Source organism: Pleuronectes platessa, chromosome 23, assembly GCF_947347685.1.
Source record: "Pleuronectes platessa chromosome 23, fPlePla1.1, whole genome shotgun sequence".
NCBI classification, from domain to species: domain Eukaryota; kingdom Metazoa; phylum Chordata; class Actinopteri; order Pleuronectiformes; family Pleuronectidae; genus Pleuronectes; species Pleuronectes platessa.
In genome coordinates, this window is record NC_070648.1 from 15,790,886 (window position 1) to 15,813,707 (window position 22,822).

At 41.2% G+C, this 22,822-nt stretch overlaps 1 protein-coding gene across 1 annotated transcript; it reads left to right on the top strand.

The window, feature by feature from the left end:
* The first annotated feature begins 1,392 nt into the window (after nucleotides 1-1,392).
* Nucleotides 1,393-22,154, top strand: htra3b (HtrA serine peptidase 3b). The gene is made up of 10 exons (XM_053415809.1): nucleotides 1,393-2,162; nucleotides 13,790-13,889; nucleotides 14,389-14,521; nucleotides 16,946-17,035; nucleotides 18,107-18,301; nucleotides 18,385-18,417; nucleotides 18,645-18,759; nucleotides 18,835-18,892; nucleotides 19,743-19,838; nucleotides 19,949-22,154. The coding sequence occupies exons 1-10, from the start codon at nucleotides 1,748-1,750 to the stop codon at nucleotides 20,115-20,117; spliced, it is 1,404 nt and encodes a 467-aa protein (XP_053271784.1). The 5' UTR covers nucleotides 1,393-1,747; the 3' UTR covers nucleotides 20,118-22,154.
* The last annotated feature ends 668 nt before the right edge of the window (nucleotides 22,155-22,822 follow it).

The window sequence follows — 22,822 nt, forward strand, 5'->3', positions numbered from 1 at the left end:
ACTGATAACCTGGCTCCTGACCTCTGCTCTGTCTACTCTGGATTATCTCCGGCCTGCTCCCTATTGGATTTGTTTGCATCAGACTGACTACCTGGTATCTGACCCCTGCTCATTCCAATAAACCACGAACATTGCTTATTCCCACTCTGCCTCATTGTCGTTGCTTTTGGGTTCACGCCTGCCATTCTGCCGGCCCTGACACCAGTGCATAGTTTTATTTTTGTAAATTTGTATTTCATTAAGTGGCCCAGAGATTGGGGAAAGGGTTGAGGCTATCTGTGTGAGGTCTATTCTCTCTTGATTGTCCAGAACAACAGCAATAACAATCTCTTGACAACTCTGAACATTATTATTTGTATTAAGAACACAGACTAGGTATTTGCAGAAAACAAAAATGTACATCAGCAGTCAGATGGCAAGCAGCTGTGGTCTGTGTTTACCACGAGATATGAGGTGATGTGAGAGAGTGTAAGATGTCCGATAAGTAGGGTGTTACTGGCCCAAGTTTGTAGCTGGAGCTGTGTGAGACCAATGTTCATGCAGGTACCTAACAACCAGCAGGAGAGACTTATATAAGATACGGTGACCACTGTTCTGACAATTTGCCCTGCTTGTCTCCAAACAGGCCAATCCCAGCTACTTCTCTTTGAGCTGAGTTTTTTTATTTTGGTGTGACACTGTTGCTACTAAGACTAAAGATGAATGGAGTAGTTCAGTATTTAAGTAAATTGAAGTCTAATTTGAGTGAGATGGGTTAGGTTATATCGCGTATGTTTAGACTTCAATACAAATTTTATACTAACTACTCTCTCACACCCTTTCACACTTTAACGGGCAAAACATATCTGAACTAAAAAGGACATTTTAATTCTGCTACAAGTCAATGCTGGACTGCATTTGGGCCGTAATGATACCTTACTTTTAGGATTATACACCTGTTTGACCACACACTTATCATTAGTTCAACTGCTCAAGGATTTCCCTAAATGTCTAAAATATTTTAATGAGGAAATGTTGGATCATGGGATTAGTAATCAATTCTAATAATAGTATCAAGCTATCTATTCTAACTTGACACTTAATTGACGATGCTATGGACACACCATTGTCCTCAGAATGGTTCGAGTGGTATACCCCTCGGTCCTGTATAAAGGATTAGAATATCCACACAATTTAGATCCTCAATAAAATACTATAAAACATAAATGCAATTTTATTAAATAAATTACGACACCCGCACATATTTTACCAAGTTGGTGCATAAACAGGGGTGCAGAGTGGGACTCTGTGGTCGTTCAGGACAACACGTTCCCATCATTGGAGTGGAATCTTCTTCGCAACGCCTCCAGAAGGGAGCTGCTCCTCACGTCTCCTCCCCCTCTCTGTCCAGCCGGCAAAGATTTTACTGCCAGAGTGGAAGTGTTCTCAAACTGGACAGAGGAAACACGGAAAACTTTTCCAACTCCAGCTGCCACTCTCAACCCAACCCGCAACTGGATAAATGTCTTAGCTGGACGCGTCATTGCGCGTGGGAATGCGTTTCACCGTTAACCGTCCGAGCTTAGGATAAAGTATTCTCATGTCTTTATGCAGTGTTTAGGAGACAACTGTTTTGTGTGTGGATTTCCATCCCTCTATACAAACAAAAAAGAAAGTATGATTAGTGCGGATGTGTAAAAACATCCACTATTCTCTTTAGTTTCAAAGTATCAGTGTTAGTGTCAGCCCCGCATACTCCGTTTTTAAAATGCTGATCCTCGTGTATACAGCTGTGTTCTTTTACCTCAAGCAGTCAGCCGGCGCCGAGCCGAATGCAACATGTCCAACCCGATGCGATGTGAATACCTGTCCGGGCCCTAGCTGCCCCAACGGCTACGTGCTGGACCGCTGCAGCTGCTGCCTGGTGTGCGCTCTGGGGGAAGGAGAGCCGTGCGGCCGCCGGGACGATCTGCCGTGTGGGGACGGACTGCAGTGTAAACACAAGGCGAGCAAGCGTTTCTCCCACGGAGTCTGTCAGTGCAAGTTGAGCCACGGAGTTTGCGGCAGCGACGGGAAGACCTATGTTAATGTTTGCCATCTGAGGACGAGCAGCAGGAAGGCCGTGCAGCTGGGACTCTCCGGCATCACCCAAGTCCTGCGTGGAGCGTGTGACGCCAGCATAGGTACGATTTTGTTCAACTATGGTCTGTAAGAAGTGCAGGACACTTTGTAGAAACAAGGCTCTTTCCAATACAAACCCACCGACCTTCTCAGCTGTCTTTTACCTTTCCTTGATACCGAAAGGTCAAATTAGTGACATTGTGTATAAGACATCTGATAAAAAAAGCTTTAAAACGAAAAAAGTTGAAGAGTTAAAAATTAGATCAAAAAACACAAGTTCAGTGTTTGGCATTAATTTCATGTTGGGAAATTCTTCTGTTTCTTCAGAGTGAAAGTTTTCTGTGCAAACTTGTATTCATAGCAGCCTACAATCAAAAAACATATTTTTGTGTCTATTGCACTCATGCAGCTTCATGTCAGTTAAGTAAAATAAAGATTACTGATGTTTCCCACTGGTGGAATGAAGTTAAAAAATATATGTGTGTGAGTGTAATTCCAATGTGTGCAGTTTCATTTTTTTACTGACACTGAGGTCTGACAGATGGACACACACAGGTACACACACACAGACATATATATATATATATATATATATATATGATCATGTGAAAAAATCTTAACGTCCAGAGCAGCTATAAAAATGAACATTGTGGTGAGATGGTTTTCTCAAGTGTTGGTTCTAAGGTTGGAAAATAACCTGTCTACTGTTACTGTCATTAAATCCTGTTTTCCCTCAAAATCATGTTGAATCGCCAGTAGACAGTTGGGCCCTGCGCCCCTGCCTTAATAAACTGCTCTATGAGTTTTTTCAATGGTCTACATATAAGAGGTATTGGTTCGGTGGGGGTTCGATCCCCAGATCCTCCAGTCCGCATGCTGCAGTATCCTTGGGCAAGATACTGAACCACAAATTGCTGGTTGTGTATAAATGTGAAATGTACTGTAAATCATTTTGAGTGGTTGGTAAGACAAGAAATGGGGTATATAAATACCATCGATTTACCAAAATACTAAAGCTTTGACATAACCTAATAGAGATTGGGGCTGCACGATATTATGAAAACATGCAATATGCGATAATGTTGAATTTTGCCATGGCGATATGACAAAAAAGATACTTAAAGGGGACATATTATGAAAAATCCACTTTTGTAGTGCTCATACACGTTAATGTGGGTATCTGGCATGTCTACCGTCCCAAAAACTCTGGAAAAAAACAACTCCCTTGATTTGTTGTGGTTCCTCTATGTAAGAAACTATACGATAGAGTGCGTTGAATGGGAATACGACCAGAATTGACGTCACAGTCGGTCTACATGGCATAGCCCCCCCCCCCCCCCTTCTGGTGGAGGAGGAGACCGGGTTACGTTACGAGCCACAGCACCCTCCTCAGCTCGAGGCTGTGGGTGTAAGCTGGGAAGCTAGCCGAGGAGGGACACTAACCAGCCGGTGAGCGGGATGAGAGGTGGAGATCTGGCCGAGAAGCAGAGCCTGCGGTCGGGGTAAGTGACATGCCAAAGCCCCCTCCTCAGCTCGGGCTCGTTAGGGGATGTCAGGTTGCTGGACCCATGTCTGCGGCTCACTTCTGGTGGACCTATCGCTGTTTGTTTACGGTTAGCAGCAGGGAGCTAACGCTAGCTTGCTGTTAGTTTGTGTTTAAAGTTGCTTCAAATGGCTGCTTGTGCACGTTTTTACAGCAGTATTGCATGTGGCAGCCCAACCGGGAAGCAGGGGAGATCTGGCCGAGAAGCAGAGCCTGCGGTCGGGGTATGTCACATGTCAAAGCCCCCTCCTCAGCTCGGGCTCGTTAGTTGATGTTGGGCTGCTGGACCCATGTCTGCTGCTCGCTTTTGGTGGACCTATCGCTGTTTGTTTACGGTTGGCAGCAGCCGCCTGACTGATCCCCCCACGGACAGGGGAGCATTGACGGTGCGTGTCTCGTGTTGTAGTGAGTTTCTTCAACTAGAAAAGCTGTTGTTTTGTTTTGGTAATTGACGGTGACATGTAAGCTAGGTGGCGTTAGCCTCATAGCAATCAGTGCCCGGCTTGCCGGCCAGCGTTGTCGGCAGCGGCAGCCGGCTGCTCGGCTCACTGCGAGGCTGGCGATGCTACCGCTGACTTCACACACCTGAGAGCAGGACACGTCTCAACGGCTCAGGGTTCCCCACGTCAGCAAGGTACACTCCTGATCAAAATCTTAAGACCAGTTAAAAAATTGCATGAATTTGCATTTTGCACTGTTGAATCTTAGGAAGGTTCTAAGTAGAGTTTCAAAATGCAAAAAGAAGAAATGGGAACAAGAGCCCAAAAGTTGTGAGCAGGCAATTTATTGAAAACAACAATTTAACTGAAGTAGGCTGTTCATCAGCTGAACAAAAGTTTAAGACCGCAGCTCAAAAAAAAAAAAAAAACCTCCTAAAACAGAAATTAAAGTGTCAAAAACTGACTCAGTAATGAGTAGCTCCACCATTATTGTTGATCACTTCAAAAATTTGTTTTGGCATGCTTGATGCAAGTGTTTCCAAAAGGCTAGTGCGAATGTTGCGCCAAGGGGTGAAGATGGCTTCACGAAGGGCATCCACTGTCTGGAACTGAAGTCCATTTTTGTAAACTTCCCTTGCCATCCATCCCCAAATGTTCTCAATTGGATTAAGATCAGGGGAACACGCAGGATGGTCCAAAAGAGTGATGTTATTCTCCTGGAAAAAAGTCTTGGTCAGACGGGCATTGTGAATTGGAGCGTTGTCCTGCTGAAAAACCCAGTCGTTACCACACAGACGAGGGCCCTCAGTCATGAGGGATGCCCGCTGCAACATCTCCACATAGCCAGCTGCTGTTTGACGCCCCTGCACATCCTGGAGCTCCATTGTTCCATTGAAGGAAAAAGCACCCCAGATCATGATGGCGCCCCCTCCACTGTGCCGCGTAGAAAACATCTCAGGTGGCATCTCCTTGTCATGCCAGTAACGTTGGAAGCCATCAGGACCATCAAGGTTAAATTTTTTCTCGTCAGAGAATAAAACTTTCTTCCACCTTTGAATGTCCCAGGTTTGGTGCTCCCTTGCAAAGTCTAAACGGGCAATTTTGTGGCGTTGAAGGAGACGTGGCCTTTGAAGACGTTTCTTGTTTTTGAAGCCCTTCCTTCGCAGATACCGTCTGATGGTTATTGGGCTGCAGTCAGCACCAGTAATGGCCTTAATTTGGGACGAGGATCGTCCCGTGTCTTGACGGACAGCCATTCGGATCCTCCGGCTCAGCGCCGATGAGATTTTTTTGGGTCTACCACTTGATTTTTTTGTTCCATAACCCTGAGGATCTTTTAAGAAATGCAAAATGACTGTCTTACTGTGTCCAACCTCAGCAGCGATGGCACGTTGTGAGAGGCCTTGTTTATGCAGTTCAACAATCCTACCACGTTCAAAGACGGTGAATTTTTTTGCCTTTGCCATCAAGAGATCTTCACAGTGTGATTACTTGACAGGAAATGACATGGAATCCAAATTTTTGCACAGATTTTGGCTTTTAAAGGCTGTGGTCTTAAACTTTTGATCAGCTGATGAACAGCCTATTTGAGTTAAATTGTTGTTTTCAATAAATTGTCTGCTCACAACTTTTGGTCTCTTGTTCCCATTTCTTCTTTTTGCATTTTGAAGCTCTACTTAGAACCTTCCTAAGATCCAACAGTGCAAAATGCAAATTCATGCAATTTTTTAACTGGTCTTAAGATTTTGATCAGGAGTATATGTCTCATTTTCATCATTGATCATTATCGATCAGTGACACATCTCCAGCCTGTGTGTCCTCTGTGTGTGTCCCGCTACGGTCAACAGCAGCGGGCTAACGCTAGTTGGCTATTAGTTTGTGTTTAAAGTTGCATCACTTTCTGGAATGGCTGCTTGTGAACGTATTTACAGCAGTATTGCATGTGGAACCCTGACCGGGAGGCTAACCCGAGTCGTTGCTTCTGTGTGTGTCGCCTGGTTGAAACAGCAGGTATAACTTAAAACAGCTGTTTGTCGAGCTTTGTTAGAAAATAGCACCGGAACGTGTTTTTTTGCGCGTCTACTTGTGGCTTTACAGTGAAACAGCATGGTTGGGTGAAACGGCTTTACCGCTTTACCGTATGAGGCACTGGTAGACGCGCAACAAAAACCCGAGTGGCGGCTGGCTTCCCAGATGACGGCTCACTTTACTGCAGTCCCGGTCTCCGGCTGCATTGTACCCGTGCTTTGGCGCTCGCTCAGCGGACAACCTCTCCTGTGATGCCCGGAGGGCGAAGCAGAGGAGGAGGGGGGGGGGGGGGGGGGAGAGAGCTGCGCCTTATAACTTTTGTGGCCCGTACAGATTTGCTCCACGCACCCCGAGCTGCACGCACCAGTGCCGGTCACCATTAGCTCGTTGCCACCTCCGTTGCTCAATAAACTCAAACCCGGGGTTTTAAGTGCATTTCGCCGCAAAAAAAGTTGCAGCAGTGTTAGCCTCAAGAGCTGTAGCCCCTCCACGATCCGTGTGTGTGTGTGCGCTCCGAATATATGCCCTCTATGAATAAATATACACATACAACTATATAGTGTATACACACATATCTAATGCATGTATTTAAATAATGTACATCTTTATCAGAAGGTGTAGTAGTTTGAAAATTGTAGCTTCAATGAAGAAACACAACAAACAGATACAGAAATATATGTGTAGGACAGTGACTTAAAATGATTTTAACAACCCTAAATATGCTAAGGGGAGATTTAAGACGTGAAACTGGATGTGTTTGCGTGTGTGCGCTCAGAATATATGCCCTGTATGAAGAAATATACACATACAATTATAGTGTATACACACATATCTAATGCATGTATTGAAATAATGTACATCTTTATCAGAAGATGTAGTATTTAGAAAATTGTAGCTTCAATGAAGAAACACAACAAACAGATACAAAAATATATGTGCAGGACAGTGACTTAAAATTATTTTAACAACCTTAAATATGCTAAGGGGAGATTTAAGATGTGTGTGTGTGTGTGTGTGTGTGTGCGTGTGTGTGTGTGTGTGTGCGTGTGTGTGTCGGGGGCGGGGCAGTAAGAAGGGGGATGGGTTGTTGGTGAGAGCAGGGGCGGTGTGAGGGGGGGGGGGGGGGGCACTCAAAACAGGTCAATCTGAGGAAGGCTGTTTTAGACAGGGTAAAAACAGTGCTGTTTTAAATGATCCTTGTGGTTTTTTGACCAAAAAATGTTACAGACATTTCATTAAGACCCCAAGGAGCCATATCAACTGTGGTGAAATGGGCATAATATGTCCCCTTTAAGTATATAGTGTTAATGTCTCTCTGATTTGGGTCCACTGCTAACATAGAACCCAAACAGTGATTAGCCTATGCAGACACTGAAAACAAAAATGTAAGGCAGTATTTACATTCCCACAACATGCTTTTGTCAATGAACCAAGATAGCTGTACTGCATGCAGTTTCTTGATCACTTTAGCCGAACATCTTAATGCCCCCATTAAAACATGTTCTGCTAAAAACATTGCTTACTACCTGGAACAAGTTTTAAATAAATGTAAAAATAATAATTTAAATCCAACTGCTATGTCTCAGTATTGTCTAAAACAGGGGTGGGCAAACCGGGCCAGGACCAAATGGATGGAGTGTTTTTGTTAACTGATATAAATGACTTGGAAAAATCATTACATGAAGGATTTGGCCTTTAACAAGTAGCAAAGCATTTATTTGCAATGCAATTTAACAAAAACTCGCCTTTGGAGAAACTCTTGCTAGCCTTTGCTATTTCGAATGCCACCAAAAAACTTGCTTTGGTAGTTGACTCTTGAATCGCAGTTTGTCGGTGAAATTTTTTTGCTGAGTCTGTAAATTAGCCGCCATCCTCTGAGCCGTAGCCGCCCGTTCTTGACTGCTTGCTAGCGTAGCTAGCATGCTTCGTAGCAAATTGACGGCTGATGTTATACTCCTTGAAAACTGCGACAGTTTCTCGGCAAATCAGGTATGCAGCCTTCGATTGGACTTCAGTGAAAATGTATTTTGTTGTCCACTCGGTGTTAAACACTCGGCACTCATTGTCCACTTTTCGTTTCCTTGATCCGCTCATTTTACATAAGGGCTCACAGGGCAAAGCGAAAAAGTGAAGGGAGATCATGTGCCCTTTCGAGCCCTATAGACCACACTCACGGTCAAATTTAATTTAGCTGAAGCATTTATCCAAAGCGACTTACAATAAGTACATTCAACCCCGAGGGTACAAACCCAGAACAACAAGAAGCAAGAAAGTACAATTTCTTCAGAAATAAAGCTAAACTACAAAGTGCTAAGTGCCATTTAAGTTTTTTTTTTTTTTTTTTTTATTTTTTATATTTGGACAAGTTTGGCAGGCCGGATTAAAAAGCCCAACGGGCCGTACTTTGCCCATTTCTGGTCTAAAATGTCTCTGCCCAGAAATTAGTTGGGGTATGAGAGTGTTGCAGTATGAAGGGAGGGGGGGGATTTAAGTGGAGTAAAGTGTGCTTGGCTGCCAAATTGTGAGAGCACACCTGTGAGAGCATGCCTTTACTTTGCTAAGTTTTAAACATGTGCCTTGGCATGTTACAACATTTCCTTATGTCATAAAAAGCCTCTCTGAGGGTATACTACTTGCAGCTATTCAGAAATAGTTCCTGGCTAGTTTACTCTGCTGTGGGAAGCTGACCTGGTGGAGTTAGCACCAAGCCAGAGGGTCTGCCTCATTGTCTACGGTGGGGGGCACTAAGCTGTACAGTTCGGCTTCCACAGCTTGCTCCAGCTGCACAGTGATTTATTTCTTCAGAGAGGCACTGGATGGATCCATGCTCTGGGCATCTGGGTCAGTGGGGCTTCTCTACTAGAACAGATAGAATAATACAGCAGGAAAAAACGTCATTATTCATTTTGCGCTGCATAATCAGTTATGTTCCATTCAAGATCTTGCAATATCTGATTTGTGTATGTGAAATATTTTATCAACAGCCCTTGTGTCAAATAAATATTATGAACTAATTAGCTTCCTCTGCTGCAGCTTACATTTGTCACATTACCCTGGTCTTTATGTCTGCCATCTTTTCGCTCACTTTGAATCTGGGATCCATGTGCAAGGCATGACGTTCTTTGGTTGCAGGGTTGTCATACTTAGTGTAAATGTTGTCCAGGATTTTCACATTAGAGGATTTTGTAAATCACTGTCTTCTTCCTTCTCTTTAAGAACTGATGTCTTCATCAGATGAAGGATTGGTTTCACGGAGGAAACACTCACACAACTCTCCCTGAAAGAGCATCTGTAAATTCTTGCAGAGGCTGTAATGCCTGTTTTACATTCTCAAGTACATTCAGATCCTGCCAAGTGGGAATCAAATACCCAGAATATTTGTCTGCGGAGAGGAGCCCAACCTGGTTGGGCATTCTGTGACGAGTGAATGATCCGGGAGGCTGTGCTCCTGCTGTGTGTTTTTCAGTTCACATTCTCTTTCTAGCCATGGGAGAAATGTTCCACCAACTCTGTGCAAAAATCATCTGCGTCTAAATCATTGGTAGGATTCTCAGCTGTTCTTGAGATTTCTGTGCTTGATGGTGTATTCACGTCAACTGAGGGCAGGAGACGGTACATTTTATTTCTCAGAATCTCATCAATAAAGAAGCTCATATAGATATTGTTATTCAGGGATCGAGGAATACTGGGTTCAGTGGAGGTGTGACTCTCTGTCAGCCTGGCCACAGTGCTGAAGAGAAACCTGGGGTTGTTTTATTTTCTCCTATTAATGTGGAGTAGTAGACAGCTGTTGCTTTCAACACAAGTTGGAGCGCCACTTCCTTTCATGTTTTTCTAATAATGAGTTACACTTGTGAAACTCTTAATAATTGGATGTCTGTTTAACTTAATGTTAGTTTTTCTGTTTTTGCTTATGCTGGATTTAGGGAATATTTCATATAGATCTTTGTGGCTGTGTTGTAGGTGGCTATTGAGATTAGTCATGTTTACTCTGGTGGTTGCCACAAGTGGTCAGCATGACTTGCATAGTACCTGTGTTGGTAACACATCATCTCTCTTTTATCCAAAATATTTCCAAATAATAGACATGCTCGTCTCTCCCCCTTCAGCCATCACAACGCAACGTTCAAGCAGTCTTTTGCAATACGTATATTGCGCCCTGTTGATCTCGTTGTCAATTTTAAATACATTGTGCAGACGTAATATTGATAATATTTTAGGTCACTAACTAACATTGGTTAGAGGGAAGGTGCAAGTTGAACAACATGTAAAGCAGACATGACCCATTATTTGATAACATACTCCCGTGAAAATTATGAATATAAAACATTAATATTTTAAGTATTCCATGAATTTGGGCATTTTGATTCTAAAATGATGAGTGAAGTCATAATCGCCTGAATTGACGACATCTGGTCTGTAGCGATTTTAGCTATATAATGTTGTGTAATGGACTATTAGATCATGTACAACAAAATAAAAGTTTAGTGAGGACCGAACTAAAGTAAATGGTCATGGAACCTTACAGGTCATGTGGACTGTGATAAGGCACGACACTCGGGCAATTGTAGTGCACACAGAGCGCACACCAGGCAGTACCCATCTTTTAAACTACGTCAAATTTTTTCCAGGCTTTGTAAATAACAATGTGTGTGCTAAATGAAATTATTTGCATCTTATCCATATAGATAAATTATTTGCATATTGAAATCAAGTTTGCACATGTTTTACACTCACAAACCTTTAGTAGATCAGGCCCTCATCCTTTGAGGTTTGAAAAAACTACTAATCTCAATTACCTTTTGAATTTCATCTTCTCATGTAAATTAATATGGCAAGTTAAAAGGAACTCTATATGCAAAGCTAGTAAGCAGAGGAAAAAGGATGTATAACAGTGTAACAAGAAACCCCAGAAAGGAAAATTACACCAAATGACAGAAATCAGTTCTGATGAAAACTTCAAAGGGAACTGTCTTGTCCGTAACTTCACAGTGTCTTCAAAGGTAATTTCCACATTTAATATGAATTCGGTACACATCACTGCCTGTCATATGGGTTTTGGAGGCTAGCAAGCACCCACTGGCAGAGGATGCAGACTTGAAACACTTTTTTTCTGTAGACAGTGTTTTAGCTCTGGCTTTGGCCTAAAATCTGTGCACCCTTCATGCGTTCAGTTTCCCCCAGGGAATTTACGAATGATTTGGAAACACAACGCAGCCTTTATGCCTAAAATGGTCAGTTTATGTCTAGTCTGTGCTGTGTGTACTAATGTGGATCATAAAACTATCACGCGTCCTTTAGATCCATATTTACACTTCACTTTAGTCATAAAGTTATTCATGCCTAATTAAGTTTATGATTATAACATGCGTTATTCTTGGCCTTTGAAAATTTAATTGTCTGTGTTAATATAGTGCTTTTCTAGTCTTGATGAGCACTCAAGGCTTTACAGTACATATGTTTTCCATTTACACAGTGCATCCATATGCAGCACTTTCTCTATGAGACGGAACAATGTGGGACAAGGAGGTTCAGTATCTTGCCCAAGGCATGCTGAAGTGGGGATGACTAGGATCGAACCACGACCTGCTGGTTAGAGGACAATCAGTCGATCCCCTGAGCCACAGCCAGGCACGGCGCGTCCCATTGGGCAAGTCGGGCAGTTGCCCAGGGCCTCGGCCACCAGGGGGCCTCGTCGTATTTATGATTTTTTTCTTTATTTTTCAAATAAATCACTCCTCAAGTCCTCCTTCATTCAATATGAAGCCGATAGCAAGACAGGCGTCATCATACTTTCTTTTCAACTTGGTTTTTGAACACCGTGTCTTGTTTGTTACTGACCGGCTGCTTAACAGGAACGAGCTCTGATCTCAATGTGTGTCTCTGAGCGAATGTGAGAGGGCGGAGTCCCGGGGCCTGTGTGTGTGTGATGTCTGGGGACACACACACACACACTCGCCCGCACAACACTGTACATGTAGCCGCTGTAGAGCCGCGGGTTGCCGACCCCTGCCTACGACGAAAGAACGATTTGTTTACAGTTCCACCGTTAAATAGATGCGGACGTCAAAAGTTTTGACTCAAAACATTAGTTCCTCCTCACATATCCCCTACCGCAGTTGGGGCGCGCGACACAGTTTGAGAATCACTGCATTTGGGAGACCCAGAGGTGAACTGTCCCCCTCGCCCCCTCCCCTTCCCCCTTCTCACACAGCATCAAGCAGGGGTGCCTGCAGTTGCCCAATCCCCACACAGTGATATGATAGATAATAGAAAACCGCTTCGCGGGCCAGATGATTTTTTTTTTGTGTGTGTTTGGTTAGTGCAGGGGTCGGCAACATGCGGCTCCGGAGCCCCTCTGCAGTGGCTCCCTGTACAGTGTTATGCATGTTGCGCATATTTTTCGCCAACGGTGAACTTAACGAATAAGTTGTCATATAATGAACGTGAGTGAACGTCATGTTCACGTTCATTTTTTAAATCATCATCGTATCAGGCCGTCATGAAATACCAGGAGCGGGTGAATGCGTGGGTGCGTGCTCCCAGATAGCGAACACACACACATGCCCCGGGGCTCCGCCCCCCGCCCCCGCTCACTCAGAGAGACTCAGTGAGATCAGAGCTCGTACACGTGAAGCAGCCGCTCAGTGACTTACCGGCTGCTTCTTATCAGTGGAAACAGTGAAAACACAGAGTTTCTCTGGTCACAGCTGATCAGAGATCAGCGCTGCAGCTGGTGCTCTGCTCCTGGCGCTCTTTCCTGCAGGTCGCTAATCTATAGTGTCCGACCCCCGGCCTCGGTAAACTAACCAGGGACAAATCCCCCAAAAGAAATGTCTGGGAGGTAAATAGAGAGTTTAATTCTGCGTGGACAGATTAATTTGCCTTCACTGCCAACGATGCAGGTTTACCTGTATGCTTGATATGTGGCGAGGAATTAGCAAACAATAAGAAATGTCATGTTGAAAGACATTTCCAGAGCGAGCACACAGCATCTGCTGAAAAGTACCAAGCTGGAGATTAGCAAAAAAAGCATAGTTCTGTGTTTCATTTATTTCAAAGTAGGCTTACACATGTATTATGTTCTCCTCTTCATAAGAGTTTGGTGTTTTCCTTTTTGTAACAGGTTAAAATAGCAGTTAAACAGTTTTTTTATTGTCGTTCTATAATTTAATAAATGCAACAAACTATAGTTTTTATATATATTGTATAACTATATATATAACTTTATAACCTGTGTTATCAAATATTTGTTTGGCTCCAGACAGATTTAATTTGGGGGAAGAGGGGGCAAAATGGCTCTTTCAATAGTAAAGGTTGACTACCCCTGGGTTAGTATGACACAAACACTAACTCACTCACTCATATGTCTCCCTTTCTCACACACACTCACACACACACAAGTCTCCATTTCACACACACTTATTTACTCACTTTCTCTCTCTTTCTCTTTCTCGCTCTCTCTCTCTCTTCCTCTCTCTCTCTCTCACACACACACACACACACACACACACACACAGTCAAAATAGTTTTTTTTTTTTGGGGGGGGGGGGGGGGGGGGGCCTCAAAATTGTTCTTTGCCCAGGGCCTCCAATTAGCCAGAACCGCCCCTGGCCACAGCCACCTATGGCTCATGTTGACTGATTATTAAAATGTATAATTCTTCTTGCTAGTATAGATCCTTCACATGCCGCCAGTCCTCGTTACAAGTTCAACTTCATAGCTGATGTAGTGGAGAAAATCGCTCCTGCTGTGGTCCACATCGAGCTCTTTCTCAGGTATTCACTGTTTGTTTGTGTGCATTTTTGTGTTAGCAGTGGTTATGCCGGGGTGAAACATGCGACATGAAATGTCAACTTTTTGAATTCATGAAAAACAACTGCTTTAGGTTCAATAAATAGTATTTTTTTAAGGGACGACATACAATATGTTTAGTCTATCATTTGGATACCTTAGCTTATTTAAGTGGCGCCCACTCATACAAGCCATATCCAGATTAATGTAGAAATGTATGCTTTATGTCAAGTCAGTCGAATTTGAAAGGAAAAATCCATTCTTTAAATGATCTTCAATCATATTTCGCCCTCACTTAGGTAGATTAATTGAATAATTCTTGAAATAACAAATTATTCTCTCGAAAAAGCTTCTTAAAATATGAAATATAACCTTTTCTTTTATCCCAAGCTTTGATATTAAGATAGCAGGACTAAAAAAATTCTGAAATCATCTCTCCAATCCAGTTCAACTAAACTTATTCATGCTTTCCTCACACACCAGGCATCCTCTCTTTGGTCGCAACATCCCTCTGTCTAGTGGATCTGGATTTGTGATGGCAGACAATGGACTTATTGTGACTAATGCCCATGTAGTCTCCAGCACTACTCCAGTATCCGGTCAACAACATATCAAGGTACAAAATCCAGTTTTTCTACAGGGATCCTTTTTTTTACCGAATTTTACAGGGAGCAAATGCAGAGAAGCTAAAAAAGGAGTAATATGATCTCCTCTTCTAGTGCCTGGGGCCAAGCTCATGCCGTCCAGAATAGCTAAATGGTCAGAATATATTTCTCTGAGATATTTAGGGCCAAGTACAGTGACTTTAGTTTTGTCTGAGATTAAATGTAAACATGAATAGGATATCCTGGTATTAATGGGCCTCATTCAACAATATCTTCTTAAGAATTTTCCTAAATTAGCTCTTAAAACAATTTCGAAGAAAACTCTACGGCAGAATCATGACACGTTCTTAAACTTCAGAATTCGTACCTGTGTTCTTATATTGATAAATGCCATATCTACGTAAATTGAAAGCGCGTTCCAGTAATATCTAATTAGCATAAGTAAAATGCCCCGTCAATGCCCATAAAAGCACATTAGACTTCAGTGCCGTGTGGTCACACAGAAATCACAGAATCTGAGAAGAACATTTAAGAAGCAAAGAATGATTCCACGAAGTTCTAAAGACACCGCCACACCATATTTAATCATACTTAGATTAGTACAGACGTGAGGCATTAGGGTTTGATATACACATACCAAAAATATTTTTCAGTTATGAATTCTTCTGTGAACAATAAAAGCTTATTTCTCTCAAATTTTGTACACACAAAAAAATGTGAGCCGTCACCTTTGCTAAGATGATCCATCCAAAGATCATTATTATAGCCTCTCTAAAATATGCAGTTCTTTCATGCCACAGATGCCACACATTTTAGAGAGAGCTTGCATTTGGCATGAAAACTGCAGGAATGTCGACCAGAGCTGTTGCCTGTGAACTGAATGTTCATGTCACTGCCATAAGCCACCTCCAACGTCATTTCAGGGACTTTAGCAGTTCATCCTGGGAGATCAGCCACCCAGACAGCAGATGATCAGTGGGTGAACCAATATTCCACATCCCACAATCAATAAACCAATCACTATGTGATGGTTTGTCATACAAAATATAAAGCTTTATAAACAGCAACTTTTTATAGGGCCCCTACACTTTGGAACAATCTGCCAGAAGAGATTAGACCAGCAGAATCCGTTACCTGTTTTATCTTTTATCGTATGATGTCTATGACTTTTATTATTTGTATCTTTATTATTATTATTTCCTTACTCAGATTTTGTATTGTTTGTAGAAAAGCACGTTGTTACTTGCATTGAAATGTGCTATAAAAATATTATTATTATTGTTATAATTATTATTATTATATATCACTCCTTAAAGGTGTACAGATTATCTTGGCAAAGGTGAGGTGCTCACTAACACAGATTTGAACAAATTTGAAAAATAAGCCCTTTGTTTGCATTGACGAAATTAACAGTTTTCATGTGCTAGAATAAGAATATCAATTTATCTAGGTTAGTTTAGGGGTTTACGTTGTGGTGTGGTTAATAAATATGGTCAACCTTACAGTAATGAGGATGCACACAGTCACTGCATCTCTCAGGGAAAGTGTATTTCCCAAAGAGCTGAACTGCTTATTTTACAAAGGGATCACATCAGTGTTGTATTGTCCACTTACTGTATATTATACAGCTTGACCTAAACTTGACTTATTCTAACCTTGAACTGAATTTATTTAATATAATAATATTGAATGCCCCTAAGAGATTATTTCTCTGCTATCAGGAAGTATATGCCCCAACCATCACATTTGATCTATATATCAATATTCAGATAAAGTCAACACCTACTGACAACAGGAGATACATGTTTTATCTTTTGTTGTAATTTTCATAGTGGGTATTTCATATCCACCTCAACCAAGGTCAGAAAATTGTTAAAACGGTAAATTTTTAGCAGATGCAATTGCCTTTCTGACATATGAAGTTGTTATTGAGGGACGCAGGTAATCAAAATCTCTTCGGTACATCGGCTTAACTCCTTGAAGTTTTCAAGGGGGCACCCTATATCCATTTTGTGAAAAAAGCGGTCAAGACCCACACATATATCTAAATACATCATTTCTGATGCAGGAGGATGTACAACCTGGCTCCCCCTTACCTCTCCGACCTCCTCCACCAGCACACCCCCACCTGACACCTCAGATATGCTGATGCCAACCTCCTTCAAGTTCAGAACAAGTGCCGAAATGGGGGAAACAGGGTGCTTTCAGTCACTGCCCCCTCCCTGTAGATCTCATTACCACCCCACATCAAAAATGCCCCGACACTGTTATAATTCAAAAAGGCCCTCAAATCCCACTTCTTCAGCTATTATAATTTTTGGGTAACCCATCCCTTTAAAAAGTTTATTGATCAAGGTTATATTTTAGAAATAGATCAAGCTAATTCTTTACTGTGTTGTATGGTTAATCTGTGATTCTTCCATTCTTTCTTTCAGGTCCAGATGCATAATGGTGACGTATATGAAGCCAGCATCAAAGACATGGACAAGAAATCTGACATTGCTACCATCAAAATCAACTCACAGGTGAGTTCACATCATTCATCAAACAGGAAATGTCTATATCATCCATTTATAACCTGACACTTGATTCAGCTGTATCACATTGATTTTCAAATGGCAAAAATGTATTCAACCAGCTATGAATATTGGACAGATCTGCTGAACAATAAACAAGTAGGATATCTCACAGCATTTCTGTTTAAATGAACTTTAGGTCATTTGCCATGAATTTTAGATTGTCAACGCAAATATGTACAGGGAAACTGCACTGGTTGGCGAAGCCAAACAACCATAGTGTGGTAGATGTAGTTCTTCAGTTTAAAATAAAATAATGGACATACTCGGGCAAACCAGGCAGTTGGTCAGCGCTGTATCTGGTCTGTCATGGGCTTTCAGGGCGCTGGCATTAGGGATAGAAGATGGCGAATAGGCAGTGGTGAGTCTCTCAGTACAAGCTGTCCCACAACAGAGCAGCCGGGGAACGGAGAGGGAGTAGAGCGCACCGGAGGAGATGAACGCACCGGAGACAAGCACAGCTTGCGACAAGAAAACCCCAAGTTAAATTTGTAATGTCGGCAAAAAGAGGGAAACAGGGGGACGTAATGAATGTTCAGGGTTTGGCTTTTTTTGAAGGCTCTCTCCCCAGGCACTGGATCTTTGAATGAGACTGCTGGTGCAGGCGTACAGTTAGTGTATTTCTGACTGGTTGGGCTTTTGGGCTTGCTGTCAGTGTATTGGATCCACTAATCATTTTTTCAGTCTCCTTATTATGAGGGTTATATCCCCACCTGTTGCTTGGACATGCTCTCCCTGCCTCTCTTTCTCACTCTCCCCAAACTTCTTATGACTGCTAATTGTTTTTTCCTGTTGAAAGGGACATTATTCTTGCTACTGATGCAAAGTTCTTGCTCATGAGGGAATGTTTGATCCCTCAAAATTGTATACTGAGCCAAACCTGCTTTGTATAAAAAGTGCCTTGAAATAACTTATAATATGATTTGACGCTTTATAAATAACTTTAATTGTCTTCTACTATACCCTACCACAGAGATGTCTTACCCTGGCCCACTTTATCTGTTTATTCCATACCTCTAGACAAAGCTGCCTGTGTTGTTTCTGGGCCACAGTGCAGATTTGAGGCCAGGAGAGTTTGTGGTTGCGATTGGCAGCCCCTTTGCCCTCCAGAACACTGTCACCACTGGCATCGTCAGCACTGCACAGAGAGATGGCAAGGAGCTGGGCCTGCCGGACTCTGACATGGACTACATCCAGACAGATGCTATTATCAATGTAAGAAGGTTGAAAACATGTAATCTCAAAATATTAAATAGATTTTTTTTACATAACTGTTTGTATTTTGTTTTCCCTCCCAGTACGGGAATTCCGGCGGACCTCTTGTCAATTTGGTAAGTTCTCTACCTAAAGGATTTCATGTTTGCAGTAGAATACTTCTCTCTTCTCAATTCTTGTAAAAACTACAACACAAATTGCATGACAGCAGTATTTGCATAAGCAGTGGTTTGGCCCTGGCCAGAAACAGGCTCTTAAACTCATGTTATTAATGACAGGCAAACTTATAAAATGTTTATTAATTGTATTCTCACTTTTATTTAACCACATTTGTTTATTTGAGGATGGGGAAGTGATTGGCATCAACACCCTGAAAGTTGCAGCCGGAATCTCATTTGCCATTCCCTCTGACAGGATCACTCGCTTTCTTAATGATTCCCTCGACAAGCATAACAAGGGTGAGTCTGAGATTGATGGTTAAGACATGTGTGTATCCTTCTAAATAGAAATCAACTAAATTAAGTTTCTTTCAGATGTAAGCGTAAAGAAGAAGCGTTTCATTGGAATCAGGATGCTGACAATCACACCAGCGTAAGTCTGAACTCATGATACATTTTTGTTTAAATGGGAAATACACAGCAAAACACAGAACACTGGATTGTAATATACTTACGGCAGCAACTGCATCTTGAGTCTCACAATAGAAAGTAATCCCCAAAGAATTGTGCTTGCATGTATGTGACTGGCCCCTGCAGTGCCTTGCCAGATGACATCACATTGTGTTGCAGCAAAAGTTGAACCAACTGGGATTTATTCAATGTACGGTCATCAAATAGTCCTTCGCATTTGCATAGTGAATTTATATAAATAATCTTGAAGTCTTTCAGATATTATTTAGTTGCATTTGTGTAAATAAAACTGGCTAAAATCTGTCTGTCTGCTTGCCCTTGGAGATGCAATGACCTTGCACGTGCTAACATACTTATCAGTAAAACTGAGTAAAGAAGCTAATTGCTCAATCTTCCAACATCCTTTGGCAGTTACATTTAAAATGGTAAAAAATTCAAATTCATTTCAATTTTATTTGTTTAGCGTCAAATCAAAATAAACATTATCTCAAGGCACTTTACATAGACGGTCAAGACCTTTCAAATGTATAAAGAAAAATTACATATTCATTTCTGTTTCTTTCTAGCCTCATAAAACTGCGATATTGTTTTTGCCACCTGTCTAGATCAGGACAATAAACCTTAGTGAGAATTCCTTGGTTAAATAAGGGTTAGATAAGAATATACATTATTGATTCATATTCATACACATCCTGTACTCTGAATTAACAAAGTAACATTTAAAAAAAAGTTTGGGGTTAGATAATGGACCATGTGTGTGTCTGTGTGTGGGTGTGTGTGTGTCTCTGTGTTTGTGTTTGTGGGTTTTCCAGGTTAACTGAAGAGCTAAAACAGCAGAAACCAGATTTCCCTGATGTTACCAGTGGGATTTATGTCCATGAGGTCGTTCCACACTCACCTGCACAGAAGTAAGTTTAATTTCTTCATTCTTCGATCAAACAGATATCGTACAGCGCCTGTCAGTCATTTCTAGCGTCAAATGATTAATGGCCATCTCTTCATTCTTCACTGTCTCCAGAGGTGGTATCCGAGACGGTGACATTATTGTGAAACTAAATGGCAGACCAATGATGACAACAGCTGACCTGCAGGGGGCGCTGCATGAGGAGACAGCCTTGCTACTGGAAGTCAGGAGGGATAATGATGACCTGCTCTTTAATATCGAACCTGACATTATTATGCAGTAGACATTGTCGACACAGCACTGCAGCACAGTTAGACCTACAGCGGAAATGACATGGTGGATGGTACAACTTAACTGTAACAAAATAAAAGGTGGAAAGTATCATTAAGGACAACATGGTACATGCCCACCCCCTCTATCAGGTCAATGCTGGAATAGCCTGCAGTCAGCCACACCCATTTAATGAATGTTAAATATGTGCTTCTTTTAAAATGATAGTTTCAGTCAGTATATAGATTTAAATGAAGCTCGAGAATAACTAAACAACAACAGCTGATGGGCAGCATCTTAGGGTGTACATGTGGGAAATGACAAATTAGCAGCAAAGTTGAATCATGTAATGTGGAATTGATTAATAAAATCGAATAAAATTCTACTTAAAAATGTGTTGATAGTACACAGATAATCAAATTAATTAACTTTCTCATAAGCATTTTTCACACAAAGGTTATTCTTCCAGAGAGGGTATCATGGTCATATGCATTACAAAATCCACAGCATCCAATGCTTTCACCAATATTTATGCATAGGTATGGAACTAACCCCCGTACACTTTTCCATGACCAGGCCAGAATCCTTGTTGCTCCTCAGAACTGTATATTGTATTGGGTGTCAGCACGCCAAGGTCTTAATAACATCATTAATTATCTCTATTATTATTTCCACTGTAACAACCAGTCATATGGAGCTTGACTGTTACACAACTGTTGCTGGTCTCCCCACCACCTCACTCTCTTCTCTCCCCTCTTTTCCACCCACCTCTCCTCTCTTTCCATTTTTCTCTGCTCACCCTAACCAGTCGGGGCAGATCGCCGTCCACACTGAGTCTGTTTCTGCCAGAGGTTTCTTCCCATTAAACGGGAGTTTTCTTTCCTTCCACAGTTGGCAACCGTTTGCTAGTTGTGGGAACTGTTGTGTTTGCCTATAATAATGTATGGTCTGATTCTGTGTTTCGATTCTACGCTATACAAATAAAATTTAATTGAAACACTCAAACCTACTTATGCAGGATATGTCGCCCCTAAGGGGCTGTGAGTAAAAGCAGTAGTGCAACAAAACATCCCAGGTTGGTTGATCTTGATCGCGTCATAGTATGGGCCCTAGCTTTATTTATTTCCAAAATAATAGGGTTAATAATAATAAAATCCAGGGCTGTGTATTTAATCATTTTTATGAGCACAAACAAAATATAGAGCTAGTGGGCCATGAGGAGATATTAGCCGAATTTTACAACAAGTGTATTATATTATTAACCCTACCTTAAAATTATACATATGTACCTTACTGATAATTATGATCTAATACATTTTAAAATAATCCAATTACTCTAACAATGTAATTTGGGGATTTAAAGTACCGTTAGTATGTCATAATTATTTATTAAAATGTTGTATTCTTTATATTATGTTCACTGTAAAAGATTTAGAGAAAAGTTGTCTTGTCTTTTTTAACTGTTTTTCTGAGATAAAAAAAAACTGATAGAATGTGTATTTTGTTTTATTATTTTCAATTTGTATACTTTTATCAAGTATATTATCCAGGTGAAAAATAAACATAAAATGCTTTGTTTTTAAATTGCTTTTGTTATTTAAAAATTAGCTTAGGGACTGTACAAAAATAATTTGTTTTGATCGACTTGATTTATTAGTCAAATTAAGATTGTTGAATATTTTTTGAACCGAATAGAATAGACAACTTCTACTTGTTGTGAAGGTGCAGCTGCATACAGAGGACACACATTAATAAGTTGAGAGCAGGACCTAATTTTACTGAGTAAACAAAAATAAAAAATTGCTTATCTCAGAAAAACAGCTAATATAGAGAGTATGCTTATCTATGCAGTGGTTGAAGTATTCACAAGCAAACGTCTTGATTTCCAAGCCCTATTACCATTTTTCTATGTATTTATTGTGTTATGCATATTACATTTTCAAGGATGTCCATCTAAAAAATGTTGATTAGCCAATAAATTCTACTATATGTAATAGTGAGTGTTCAATACTCATGTCTGTCCCTATACAGTATATACATGAAGAAAATAAAGGCTACATACTCTATTTGTGTTGCTCTGTTTATTACACTGAGTTGTCATTGTGATACTTGAAATCAGTTTAAAATAAATTTCTCAGTGCATTGTCTTCAATTGATCCTTAAAAAGTCAATTTGTCTAATAGCTATTTAATAATTCATATTTATATCATGCATAAAGTTTCACATGATGCATGAAATCGAGCAAGAAAATATTTTTGGGTTTGTGGGATAATTCGTGATTGTTAACGTGAGTGGTCTGAATCGCTCAAGAAACTCAATTAATGAATTGTACAACCAGGCCAGAAACACACTTGGCAAGGAGATCAGAGTAGCAAAGAGGAGCTACACTGAGAAGCAGGGCCTCAACCGGAGGAGGCCTGTGTCGCTTCCGACTTGCGGCCATGGATGCATGTTCTCCCCCACTCTCTCTCTCTTTCCCCCTTTTACAGGCTCTCTGGCCTATCCGTTAAAGGTGATAAAAATGTAATAAAAATGTATTTTGTTTTTTTTAAGCTAATTTACTTCCATGATTGTTGTTATTCTGGGTCTGTACCCTGATGGTTGAATGCACTTATTGGAGGTCGCTTTGGATAAAAGTGTCACCTAAATGAAATGTAATGTAATGACCAATCAGCTTCAATCAGTGAGATGAAAGTCTATCCAGTATTGTTGCTGACT